The sequence below is a fragment of the Rattus norvegicus genome, chromosome 9 (assembly GCF_036323735.1).
Source record: "Rattus norvegicus strain BN/NHsdMcwi chromosome 9, GRCr8, whole genome shotgun sequence".
Classification (NCBI taxonomy): Eukaryota; Metazoa; Chordata; class Mammalia; order Rodentia; family Muridae; genus Rattus; species Rattus norvegicus.
The window spans coordinates 54,933,424-54,947,867 of record NC_086027.1 but is presented as its reverse complement, the minus strand read 5'-3'; the positions used below and the strand labels follow the sequence as shown (position 1 = coordinate 54,947,867).

Sequence of the window (14,444 nt, the reverse complement as noted above, 5' to 3'; positions counted from 1 at the left end):
TCTTTCCGTCATAGGTCATGATAGTGCCCCATATGGGGGGAATGCCAAGGCAGCAGGCGTTTGAAACAAAATAAAGTTATATGAATTTGAAAATTGTCTTCCCTGAAAATGACATTTAAGATTCCATCTTTCAGGTTTCAATTTTAGATCTAATGGTATTTAGTATAAGATAATCCCAAACACTAAACCACGTTAGTTACTGTCTTCAGACATTCAGCATCTCGCTACGCATGTACCTGCTCTGTACATTTAAAGCGCGTCTGATTGGGCTTTGATCTTATTTATCTGACCCCACCGTCTTAGTCTTTATTTTCCCAATGGCAGTGCCATTGATTCAAATATTTATTATCTATTATGTGGCTGTATAAGCTCATTCTTCTTCTAGTCAGGAAAGTTTCACAGACTTCCATTTGACTTGTGTGGCTTGATTTGCTCTCTTATGGCTCAGTGGTCTTACAGAGATGGGACTCTTCCTCTCATATTAGTGTAGGGTGTGTGAAATTGTGATGATCCCCTAGGAAGTCAATTATCTATCTCTTCATATATCTATCATGTGTCTCTCTCCCTATCTTCAGAAAGCACTGGCACAGGGGTTAAAATATCTTCCCTGAAGCCTCGTTAAGCGGCAGAGCAAGTAATAACACATCAGCCTCTGACACCAAGGGTTGTACTCTTTACCTGAGGTGTGTCTCTTTAGTAGTTACTTGGCTCTTTCAAGACTCTTAAGATCTTCCTCTGAAAATGCAGAAGAATTAATGGAGAACACTCAGCTTGTAATATTTGTCATTTGCGGGGGGGTTATCTAAGTGGTCACATTCTATCAGATCACCCCTGAAAACAGAAGAACAGGAGACACTTTTAAGGGTATAAAAAGGATAATGGAAACCTTTTTTATACATGCAAAAAAGCTTCCTGTGTTTTTTTCCTTGATTTGAACAAACCAAAACGTTCTCTAATGAGGGTCTTGTAGTTATTATCCTGTATTTACATGCAGACATATAGAACCAGCTCTCAGAGGCTGGCATCCTTTTTCTGCCTTCTGCCCACAGCTCTGTTAAAGAATTCCAGTAATATTTTGCTCAAAATTGTTTTGAAAAGAATGTAACTCTGAAAGTTCTTCACATGAAATACATCATATCTTCAAAGACAACATCAAAGTGAAAAGTTTGGCTTTAAACTTTGTTTATCTTAGAGCCTGACTGGTGGATACTTTTCTTGAAAAGCAGTTCCAAATCACTCCTCATTTTGCAATGTTATCTCTTGACAGGCTAGCCCTGCCTGTCTAAGAAGCATGAATCACACTTCTTCAGTATTAACTTATTACTGTGCCAAGTTGTAACTGTTCCTACCTAGCATAGTAGCAATTTAGTGAAAGAAAACAAAATGCTATTAAATGTCTTCCCAACTTCTCCTTAATTAGGGCCCTCCTGGTGAACCTGGCCCTCCTGGCCCTCCAGGTCCCCCTGGTCATCTTACTGCTGCTCTTGGTGATATCATGGGACACTATGATGAGAACATGCCAGATCCACTTCCAGAATTTACAGAAGACCAGGCAGCTCCAGATGACACAAACAAAACTGACCCTGGAGTCCATGCTACTCTGAAGTCTCTCAGTAGTCAAATTGAAACCATGCGGAGTCCTGATGGTTCCAAGAAGCACCCAGCCCGCACTTGTGATGATTTAAAGCTTTGCCATCCTACAAAGCAGAGTGGTGAGTAGACAGGGGCCATTTGAGTAAAACATGCTGTTTGCATTGAATTATTCTCAACTGCTTCCCAAAACGTATTCTTAACTTTATAATTAATGATAGACACAAAGGTATATTGTTGAGCATGCTCTAGAATTCAGAGTTTTGTGGTTGAGACAATTATATGAAAAGATGATAGATAACATATATAAATAAATAATAAAGGTGATATCATATGAAAATTGAGGACATGGTATATATATGCATATATATATACAAGTAATATTGCTCATGCATAATTAAAGATATATTCTTACCTATATCATCATTCACAGTTTTAATTAGGTAAATCATTGAGGGGTCATTAAAAAACATGTTTTCCTAATTGACTTTCATATGGAATCAATTTATTGCACTTTAATGATCTGCAAATCAATCTTTTGCCATCCTGCCTGGCAAGGTCATGGGTAGTGAGCTTTTATGGCGGTTGGAATGAAATAGTGTTTCTACCTTAGTTGTGTGACAGTGTTCTTAGTTTGCCTCCTTCAATAATTTTAAATGAGTTAATTAGTCCCAGAGAAGAGGGATCTAAGATTTGAAGGAGTTGGGAAATATCAGGGTTTCAGTTAACTTCGAACTTTGACATCGACAGAGACAAAAGTGTTCTATGTAAGGAATATACACTTTTTGTGCTATTTAATTTGTGTCTTGCCATTTCCCTTCCGTTTTATATAAAATTTTATTTTTTGCAGTTTATGTGTAATAGTACAAGTGTGTATATAAACCTATATAAATAAATGTAAATGGATTTGTCTATGTAATTATAGATCAAGCATAAAAAGCACTATCCTGGTTTAAAAATCACTTGGATGTTTTGAGTCTTTAGTTCATGGTTTGGAAAAGTGCTTTTGAACAGCAGTTAGCATGAGGAAGGCCCCCAGTGCTCAATAGCTACCTTTCCCCCTATGTATATATGTGAGTGTCTACATGCATGTTTACTTGTATGTCACATGTGTGGAGCTGCATGTGAACATATGTGGAGAAGGCTAACACGAGGTATCTTAATTACTATACATCTTATATTAGCATATAAGATGAGGTTTTTGCTGAGTCCACAGCTCCCCTTTTTAGTTAGTCTAGCTAGTCAGCTCACTCTAGCTGAGTCCACAGCTCCCCTCTTTAGTTAGTCTAGCTAGTCAGCTCACTCCAGGGATCTCTTGCTTCCGTCTTTCCACCTGCTGGGATTGCAAGTGGGCGATGATAACCCTCTAGCCTTTGTGTAGATTTTGGGAATGGAAACTCAAGTCCTCATGTTCACATGCAAACACGTCACTTGCTGAACCTTCTTCCCAGTCCCTAAGTAATTATATTTTGAATAAAGGACCATGACTCTGCTGATTAATGTAGAGAATCACAATCATGTTTGAGATAATCTTCACTTAGCACATATTTCTATCTTGGAAAATAGGTGAATATTGGATTGATCCTAACCAGGGATCAGCTGAAGACGCAATCAAAGTTTACTGCAATCTGGAGACAGGAGAGACATGCATTTCCGCAAACCCAGCCAGTGTTCCACGGAAAACGTGGTGGGCCAGCAAATCCCCTGACAATAAGCCCGTGTGGTATGGTCTCGACATGAATAGAGGATCTCAGGTGATTTAAAATATTTACCCAGATTATATTTTTACTTTTTATTACTTATTATATTTTCATATTTACTAAAATGATGCTATTATTGTTTGACTGGATTTGATATATTATGTTTACTTTTAAGTGATATGTTCTCGTTAGAGATTATTGCAAACATTACCTAAACATGTTTTGCCATGAGGTAACTTATACAAACTTATAATTAATTTTACTTTTTAGGAGAATTAAATAAATACTTTTTAATATTAGTTCCCTTAATACATGTTGCTGACTATGGACGACATTGAAAGGGGACTTGTCTCAACTCCAGGAGACCTAGGCCACAATTAGAATTTATAAAATTACTAAATCCTTTAAAACCTTTTTGCTACTTTAATCTAACGGTGATAAAGCTGACCTCCCCATCACTACTAATGTTAGTTATTAGTGTAGTGTCTGAAAAGATAAATATACATATTAGGTACATTTTTAAAATACTGTAATTTCTTAAAACCTGTGAAGTATTTGAATCATTATTTTAATTAGGTGAAATATGTGATACCTTTCTGAGTTCCTGTATACTTAATATTCCTATTAAGGTCTAGCTGGTTCAGAGTTTCTTCAGATCTTGGTTGTCCTATTGCAATATCAATATTTCATCTCAGCTTACCCCTCTGCCCCCAACCCTGCCCCAGTTAACATACTATGCAAGTGTTATAATTTTGTATATGATAAGTTACAATCTACTATAATTTGATAAAAGTTTAATTTAATATATGTGAATAGCTGAATTTAAGTATAAATGGCTGAAATGTAATATAAACAAAATAATATGTCAGACTCCAAAATGAGACCATTGAAAACAGAACTCAAAGCTGAAGAAGAATAGGAAAGAGTTAGTTGGAAATGAGTTTTGATAACTTGTCTTATAGAAAATAGTATTTCTGATATGTTTGTAATTATTCAGTAAAATAGATTTATACCTATACTTAATTCATATTTTTATTCTAATTAATGATAAAGTTGAGTTGTATTTATTAAATACAATTAAAATATAATTAAAGCAGATTTTAAAATATTTAACTTTTCTCTAGGAAATTAAAATCACTCAGCTTTTCACCTCTTCTCTGAGGTCATAAAGACATGGATTCTTATTACTGTAGATAGATATTTGAAAATATTTTTATATATAAAATAACTTATTTTATATACATCAAGAAATAATCTTCAAAAGTGATTTATCTATAGTCTGTTAATCATCTATCAGTTTATCTGGCACCAACCTGGCATCTCTTTGGGTAGCATTATGAACCCCTTTAGTGTGTCATATTATATAGATTTTTTTCATTTCTCTAGTTCACATATGGAGATTACAAGTCCCCTAACACAGCTATTACTCAGATGACCTTTCTGCGCCTTTTATCAAAAGAAGCCTCCCAGAACCTTACTTATATATGTAAGAACACTGTTGGTTATATGGATGATCAAACTAAAAACCTCAAGAAAGCTGTGGTTCTTAAAGGGTCAAATGACTTAGAAATAAAAGGAGAAGGAAACATCAGATTCAGATACACCGTTCTTCAAGATACCTGTTCAGTAAGTGCCTTTTAGACTATGCTTTTCTATTGCTTCCTCTCTTTTTTCAGCAAGGCAGGATTCTGACCCACTTTTAATCATAAGCTTTTTAGAAGTCTACAATAGAGAGTCACTGATTTGTATTTCTCCTTTCTGCCACACACAGTGGTTCATAATTACCAGAGCTGTATATAATACTGCTTTTTGGTTTTTTTTGTTTTGTTTTGTTTGTTTTTGTTTTTTAACTTCTTTTTTTTTTCATCTTTATTAACTTGGGTATTTCTTATTTACATTTTGATTGTTATTCCCTTTCCCGGTTTCCAGGCCAACATCCCCCTAGTCCCTCCCCCTCTCCTTCTATATGGGTGTTCCCCTCCCCATCCTCTCCCCATTACTGCCCTCCCCCCAACAATCTTTCACTGGGGGTTCAGTCTGGGCAGGACCAAGGGCTTCCCCTTCCACTGGTGCTCTTACTAGGCTATTCATTGTTACCTATGAGGTTTGAAAGGTTACTTGTGCACATACGTAGGGTGGGGTGTTCCTGAATAAACTTCTTGGATGGATATATTTATACACACACACACACACACACACACACACACACACACACGCACACATAATCCTTTGTCCTTTTGAATTTCAGAAGCGAAATGGAAATGTAGGCAAGACTGTCTTTGAATACAGAACACAGAATGTGGCCCGCTTGCCCATCATAGATATCGGTCCTGTGGATATTGGCAATGCAGACCAGGAATTTGGCTTTGAAATTGGGCCAGTTTGTTTCATGTAACAGAAGTCCAGAAGTATCGAGACTACCATCAATGACCAACACAAGAACTGTGACTGTTTGAAGTTCATCCTGAGACTCTTGAAGTAATGGCTGGTCCTGCATCAGCTTTGTACATATGATCTGAAGTGCCTGACCACCTTATCCTTCAGAATATTTATTTTACTTACAATTCTCAAGTTTAATTGACTTAATTTTTTTCAATATGGCAGTTTAGATTAAAACAACGACAATGACCACCTTTACAAAAAGTAAACTGATTAAAAAATACATATGTTTTCATCAATTTATTTCACTATAATGAATACGTTGCTTAGGTATTTATGAGGAAATTCTTCTTAGCAGGTAGCTTACATGATGGCACATGTTGAGTGTGCTTGGCTGCAGTATGAAAAGTAGAGAGTTATGCCCCTTTTATCCTCTTATCGCCAAATCATCAGTGATAAATGAACACCTCTATACGAGTCTTAATATTATACTACCATTATAGAAAAAATTTAAGTTTAATATAATATATCACTTTTCCACTGTCTTAAATGATATATTTAAATAACATAGTCATTGATTTTAGGAGGAAAAAGAATCCATGAAATTGCTTCAGCTTTACAATTTATTTTGTAAAGACTGGTAGACTTTGAGTTTTTTCCTTGTTCAAATTTAAGAGTAACATTTTCCTTTTTGTTGTAATCTTTCAATACGGATAAAGGTTATATTTGTGGTTTCTTATGTAAGAAGATACTGGGTAAAAACCCCAGTTGCCCACACAGTTTTCTAATACACATACACAGTAATGAATGCTGAGACTCTCCCACAGGCACGTCTCATTTCCTGAAGCTATCACAAAGAAAAGATCGAGAAGCCCAGAGTTTTGATGATCACTCAAATAAAATTAGAACATTCATAAGAAAATATGACCCAACAGTTTTTAGCATGAGCTACCTCATCTCTACAAGTTGGGATGGATTTCCTGTTTTTGTTTATTCTTTTTAGGTGTTGAAAGGTACTATGCTTCTGTTGATATTCCAAGACTGGAGATAGGCAGGGCTAAAATTATTACTTTTAATGATGGTGCTATAATTCTTTCTATAACATTCTTTAGAAATAAAGAATCCATGCCATTTGTGAACACAGAACTGTTAAACATCCTATTTCTGAGAGACAGATCATGATTTCAGGGTCTTTAACTGTTCCTCTCATATTGTATTTAGAATATTGTTTAATACTTGCATGTGTCTTAACCCAAAACACATAGGTTCCCTTGTATATCAAGACTTTTTTTCTTAATTGCAGTTGTTTGCTCCACTGGTGTTTCTTACTGAGAAATAAATAACCCAGGCCATCCCAAAGGACAAGCCACACACACACAACTTTGGTCATGTATCTCTGCAAAGCATCGAATTAAATGCACGCTTCTGTCATGTCAGTCATTCTCAGTTTCTTGAATTCTTTGAACATATTAGATCCTTTTAGATTCTAATAGTGAAAACTAAGATCCCCTTGTAGTTTTTGTTCACAATTTAGTAGAAGATGCAACAAATATCTACCATTGTGTTTGCACTGGCTTAGAAAAGAAACCTACCTGTGACATTTCCTGCCAAAGCATGATGACATCAATGAAGACAGTCTATGCCTTAGAAAACTCAGGCTAGTGATTGGTAAAGAGTAAAGGAAATGGAAAAATCCATGGTTGAATAGACTAATAAGAAACCATGCCTCAGTGTGTATCAAGTATAAAATTAGCCCGAACAATATCAGAATTCTATTTTCAATGTCTGTTTCACTGCTTCATTATTTTTTTTCTAATTTGGGCTACTTACCTTGAATTTGACTCTATAACTATGGATATTTGTACATTTTCTTGGATTTTCTTTATGCCCAACTTGTGTAGTTTGTACAGATTTATAAAGGTAGTCCAGAAACCAGTCTATTTCCATTAAATGAAAATACTAATAGTTTCTACTCACAGGAATACTAGCTCTGACCTAAAGGTCAAGGATGCTTCTAAGACCCCTGAAATTAAAGCAAAGCTTTGCCCTTTGTTCCAGCTACACAGCTCTATACTGGTATGTTTCTTTACCTGTATGACCTAGAGGTAGCTCAGATGCTAGATGATCAAAAGCAAATTAATCTACATCTAGGAGGACAATGATATCAATTTATTAAAAATAGTAAGAAATACTCTCATAAATTAGCTTAAATGCAGGAAAAAGAAGCAAAGAGGGCAAAGAAAACAAGCACAATGCTGAGACACGATGAGTTCATTATGAAATCTGATAAATCCTGGCTGTGTTTATTGCGATTTGTTCTAATTTTCAAAATATTTAATTTTATAAATTACAAACAATAACCTCTCCCTACAGATGACATTATAGGCCTGTTTTAGTTAGGGTTTTGATTGGTGTGATACAACATTATGACCAAAATCAGCTTGGGGAGGAAGGGGTTTAATTTGCTTACCTTTTCTCATTATAATACATTATCAAAAGAAGTTGGGGCAGAAGTGAACTAGGGCCAGAACCTGGAGGCAGGAGCTGATGCAGAGGCCATGGAGGAGCTGGCTTGTTTCTCATGGCTTTCTCTGCCTGCCCAACGATAGCCCAGTCAGCAAGACTGGGTTCTCTCACTTAAATCATTAACAAACTAAGAAAATGTCTTAGAAATTTGTCTACAACCTATCCTATGGAGGCATTGTCTCAATTAAGACTTTTCTTTGCAAGTGACTCTAGCTTGAATCAAGTTGAGAAAACACTACTTAGCCTGTAGAGAGCTGCGACTTGCTGCACCTAAAAGTTGGTGCTGGTTTCCGCCTTCTACCCTCCCAAAGGTGAGCGCTCCTTGCAGTAAACAAGTCCTTATTTGGCTATGTCTGCCTGACCCGCTAGCTTCCGCATAGTGACAGCCTATCTACATGACCCACGTGGCTTGCTAGGACTGGCCAGTGCTAGCTATTTAAGTGTGGTGCAGGGCGTTCCCCGGGAGGAGAAAAGAGAGTGTCAGAAGGGAGAGAGTCAGAAGAGAGAGAGAGTCAGAGAGGGAGAAAGAGTAAGAAGGGAGAGAGTCAGAAGAGAGAGAGTCAGAGAGGGAGAGAGAGTCAGAGAGGGAGAGACAGTCAAAAGAGAGAGAGAGAGAGAGAGAGAGAGAGAGAGAGAGAGAGAGAGAGAGAGAGAGAGAGAGAGCCAGAAGAGAGAGAGAATCAGAAGGTTGTATCAAGGTTCCTGAGTAAAACTGCTTGAAGAAAGATCTCCTGTGGTCATGTCTTCCTTGCTGGTCGAGGTTGGGCGCGGCATTAGCCCAGGTCCAATAAGAAAATAAAGCAAACAAACAAAACACACAAACCAAAAACACAGAAGCAATGTTTGGAACTATCACACTTACGAAATGCTATCTTACCATAGCTCAAAAGACTTTATTTTCTTTTTCAAATTATAAATGCTTCAAGAGTCATAAAAAACATTAAGAGTTTATTTTGGAGAAAAAAGACTTACAGTGGCATTACGGGCCCCAACCCACAATCTGTAGAACACCGGACATGCCAGTCACGTGATTTTCTTTTAAAAATCAAAATGGCTATGCCAATCAAAAGAAACTTCCCACTTAGTTAACTCGTGCTGGGGCCAACATCTTGGATCTGACACCAAGTGATTTATTTTAGCCATATTTTTTCTTTTATTGGATATTTTTTTACTTACATTTCAAATGTTAGTCCCTCCTGGTTTCTCCTCCAGAAGCCCACAATCCGATCTCCCATTCCCCTGCTTCCATAAGGTGCTTCCCCATCCATCCATCCACACCTTTCCACCAACCCACCTCCACCCAAAGAAATGTTCAACATCTTAGTCATCAGTGAAATGCAAATAAAAAAAAATGGGATTCCACCTCATGCCAGTCAGAATGCCTAAGATCAAAAACACAGGTGACAGCAGGTACTAGTGTGGATGTGGAGAATAGGGAACACTCCTCCATTGTCGGTGGGATTTCAAACTGGTACAACGATTCTGGAAATCAGTCTGGAGGTTCCTCAGAAAATTGGACATAGTACTACCTGAGGACCCAGTTTTATCAGTCCTGGGTATATACCCAAAATACGCTTCAACATATAACAAGGACACATGCTCCACTATGTTCATGGCACCCTTATTTATAATAGTCAGAAGCTGGAAAGAACCCAGATGACCCTCAGCAGAGGGATAAATAAATTTACACAATGGAATACTACTCACCTATTAAAAACAATGACTTTATGAAGTTCATAGGCAAATGGATGGAACTAGAAAATATCATCCTGAGTGAGGTAACTCAATCTCTCTCTCTCTCTCTCTCTCTCTCTCTCTCTCTCTCTCTCTCTCTCACACACACACACACACACACACACACACACACACACACATTGTATGAACTCACTGTTAAGTGGATATTATCCCAAAAGCTCTGAATACCCAAGATACAATCCACAGACCACATGAAGCTCAAGAAGGATGACCAAAATGTGGATGGTTCAGTCCTTCTTAGAAGGGGAAACAAAATATTCATAGGAGGAGATACAGAGACAAAGTTTGGACCAGACACTGAAGAAATGGCCATTCAGAGTTTGCCCACCTGCGGATCCAACTCATATGCATACAGCCACCAAACTCAGACAATATTTCTGATGCCAAGAAGTACATGCTGTCAGGAGCCTGATATAGCTGTCTCCTGAGAGGCTTTGCCAGAATATGACATATACAGGGGTGAAGTCTTGTAGCCAATCATTGAACTGAAAATGGGGTCCACATTGGAGGAGTTAGAGAAAGGATTGAAGGAGCTGAGGTGGTCTGCAACTCCATAAGAACAACAATACCAAACAACCATAGCACCTATGGACTAAATCACCATCCAAACTGTACACATGGACAGATTCATGCCTCTAGCTGCATATGTAGCAGAGGATGGCCTCGTTGGCACTTGGTTGTTAAGAATTACACCAAGATATTTTATATTGTTTGTTGATATTGTGAAGGGTTTTGTTTTCCTAATTTCTTTCATAGCCTATTTATCCTTTGTGTACAGGAAGGCTACTGATTTATTTGAATTAATTTTATATCTAGCCACTTTGCTGAAGTTGTTTTATCATCTGTAGAAGTTCTCTGGTAGATATTTTTGGGGGCTTTCTTATGTATACTATCATATCATCCACAAATAGTGATACATTGACTTCTTGTTTTTCAGTCTGTATCCTCTTGATCTACTTTTGTTGTCTTATTGCTCTAGCTAGAACTTTGAGGACTATGTTGAATTATATGGAGAGAATGGGCATCCTTGTCTTGTCCCAGATTTTAGTGAGATTGCTTCAAGTATCTCTCTGTTTAATTTGATATTAGCTGATGGTTTGTTCTATATTGTGTTTATTATGTTTCGGTAAAGGCTTCCTGATCTCTCCAATACTTTTGACATGAAACGTTGTTTTATTTTGTCAAATGCTTTTTCATGTGATTTTTTGAGTTTTTTTCATAGAAAGGATTACATTAATGGATTTTTGTATAATGAACCATTCCTGCATCCCTGGGATGAAACCTTCTTGATTGTAGTGAATGATCGGTTGAATGTGTTCTTGGATTCGGTTTGCCAGAATTTTATTGAGTATTTTTGAATTGATATTCATTGGCAGTATTTGTCTGAAGTTCTCTTCCTTTGTTTTTTGGATCTCTGTGTGGTTTAGGTATCAGAGTAACTGTGGCTTCATTGAATGAATCAGGTAGTATTCTTTCTGTTTCTATTGTACGGAATAGTTTGAGGAGTGTTGGTATTGGGTCCGCTTTGATGGTCTGGTAGAATTTAGTTGGTTGGGAGGTTTTTAATGAATCCTTCTGTCACTCTAAAGTTTGTGGGACTATTTAGATAGTTTACCTGCTCTTGATTTAACTTCAGTATGTTGTATCTGTCTAAAACGTCATCCATTTCATCTAGTTTTTCTAGTTCTGTTGAGTTAAGGCTTTTATAGTAAGATCTGATCATTTTTTGAAATTTCCTCAGATTCTATTGTTATGTCTGTCTCCCTTTTCATTTTTGATTTTGTCAATTTGGATATTATCTCTGTGCCCTTTAGTTAGTTTGGCTAAGGGTTTATCTATCTTATTGATTTTCTCAAAAAAAAAAAAAAAACCACCTGGTTTTGTTGATTATTTGTATAGTTTACTTTGTTTCTACTTGGTTGATTTCAGTCCTGAGTTTGCTTATTTCCTGCTTTCTACTCTTCTTGTGTGTCTTTGGTTCCTTTTTTTCTAGGACTTTCAGGTGTGCTGGTAAGTTGCTAGTGCAGGAACTCCAGTTTCCCTATAGAGGCTTTAGTGCTATGAATTTCCTCATACCACTGCTTTTGTTGGGTCCCATAAGTTTGAGCATGCTCTGTGCTCCTTTTCACTGGATTCTAGAAAGTTTTGAATTTCTTTATTTTCTCCTTGAGCAAGTTATTATTGAGTAGAGAGTTGTTCAACTTCCAATGGTATGATTTTCTGATTTTATTTTTGTTGTTGTTATTATTGAAATCTAGCCTTTATTCCTGGTTATCTGATAGGATTCATGGAATTATTTCAACCTCTTTTATTTGTTGAGGCTTCTGTTGTGACCAACTATATCATCAGTTTTGGAGAAGGTACCATGGGGTGCTGAGAAGAAGATATATTCTTCTGTTTTAACATAATGTTCCATATATACTGTTAAATCCATTTGGTTCATAACTTCTATTAGTTTCACCATGTCTCTGTTATTTTCTGTTTCAATGTTCATTGTTGAGAGTGTAGTTTTCGAATCTCCCACTATGATTGTGCGAGGTTCAATGTGTTTTTAGTAAACTTTAGTAAAGTTTCTTATATGGATGTGGGTGCCCTTGTATTTGGGCATTTGTGTTCTGAATTGAGATTTCATATTGGTGAATGTTTCCTTTGATGAATATGAAGTGTTCTTCCCCATCTTATTTGATAACTTTTGGTTGAAGGTCTAATTTATTGGATGTTAGATTAGCAACTCTTGCTTGCTTCTTGGAACCATTTGCTTAGAAATCTTTTTTCTAGCCTTTTACTCTGAAGAAGTGTCAGTCTTTGTCCTTGAATGCAGAAAAATGCTGGATCCTGCTTGTGTCTGTTAGCTTCTGTTTTTTATTGGGGAGTTGAATGATGTTGAGAGATATTAAAAACATATGATTGTTACTTTTTGTTATGTTTGTCTTTGGATGTGGAATTATGGGTGTGTGTGTGTGTGTGTGTGTGTGTGTGTGTGTGTTCTTTTAGATTTGTTGTAAGATGATTAATTTCTTGTTTTTTCTTTGGTGTAGATAGTCTCCTTGTGTTGGAGTTGTCCATTTTGAGTCCTCTATAGGGCTGGATTAGTAGATACATATTGTTTAAGCTTTTATTTCTCATGGAATATTTTGGTTTCTCCGTCTATGATGATATTTTTCTGAGAATAGTAGCCTGGGATGGAATTTGTGTTCTCTTATAGTCTGCATGGCAACTATCCAGTATCTTCTGGCTTAGAGTCTCTGTTGAGAAGCTTGGTATGATTCTGATAGGTCTTTTTGTAGATGTTACTTGGCCTTTTTCCCTTACAGGATTTGATAGTCCCTTTTGGTTCTGTGCACTTTGTGTTTTGATTATTATGTGACAGGAGGATTTTCTTTTGTGGTCATATTCATTTAGTGTTCTGAATGGCCATCTCTTAGTTTAGAAAAGTTTGCTTCTGTGATTCTGCTAAGGATATTTTAGGCCCATTGACATGGGAATCTTCACTCTTTTTTATTCCCATTATTCTTTAATTTTGTCTTTTCATTGGGTCCTGGATTTCCTGGATACTTTGGGTTAGGAGTTTTTTATGCTTTGTATTTCCTTTGACCATCATGTCAATATCTTTTATGGTATCTTCTATGACCGAGATTCTCCATTCTATTTCTTGTATTCTCTTGGTGATGCTTGCATCTGTAACTCCTAACCTCTATCCTAGGTTTTCCATTTTCAGGGTTGCCTATATTTGTGTTTTCTTTATTGTTTCTACTTCCCTTTTTAGGTCATGGATCACATTGTTTAATTCCGTTACTTGTTTGATTGTGTTTTCCTCTGATTCTTTTAGAGATTTATTTATTTCCTCTTTAATTGTTTCTATCTGTTTAAGTATGTTATATTGTATTTATTTAAGTTAGTTATTTAAAGGTCTCTATGATCTTCAAGAGTTGTGATTTTTGGTCTGCATCATGCTTTTCAGGTCTATTGGTGGTATTCATGCCTTGCTCTGGTGGGAGAGCTGGGTACTGATGGTGTCAAAGTATATTGGTTTCTGTTCATTATTATCTTGTACATGCCTCTCACCATTTGATTATCTCTGGTGCTGTCTGGCCTGGATGTCTCTTTGTGGAGCCTGCCTCTTGGGTCTCTGGGTTACTACAGGTCTCCTGTGGAATCTATGGCCCTAGCTGCAGCTTAGATTCTGGTAGACTTGCAGACTGTTGTCCTGGCTGCAGTACATCTCCTAGGAGGCCTGCAGACTATGCAGTGCTGACTGAGAGGAGGAGACAGGCCGATCTGCCTCCACAAAGGTGTAGACTAGAAAGGAGATGGCTTTCTTGAATGGGTATGAGTCCTGTGTCTGCTGGGCACCTGGGAGTTCCCAGCTGCTGTGGTTATTTGAGCCTCTATCCTACATGTTGCACTGGCTGCAGCAGATCTTCTGGGAGCCTTGCAAATTGTAAGGTGTTGAGAGAAAGAGGGATACAGGTTGATCTGCCCCCAAACAGGTGC

At 37.0% G+C, this 14,444-nt stretch overlaps 1 protein-coding gene across 1 annotated transcript in view; it reads left to right on the top strand.

The window, feature by feature from the left end:
• Col5a2 (collagen type V alpha 2 chain) overlaps window positions 1–7,100 on the top strand; it is a 149,384-nt gene extending 142,284 nt beyond the window's left edge. The window contains exons 51-54 of the mRNA NM_001399195.1: window positions 1,421–1,712; window positions 3,157–3,344; window positions 4,677–4,916; window positions 5,539–7,100. Of these exons, the coding sequence (NP_001386124.1) occupies window positions 1,421–1,712; window positions 3,157–3,344; window positions 4,677–4,916; window positions 5,539–5,685 (867 nt within the window). The 3' untranslated portion in view covers window positions 5,686–7,100. The remainder of the gene's footprint in view (window positions 1–1,420; window positions 1,713–3,156; window positions 3,345–4,676; window positions 4,917–5,538) is intronic.
• Window positions 7,101–14,444: the final 7,344 nt, after the last annotated feature.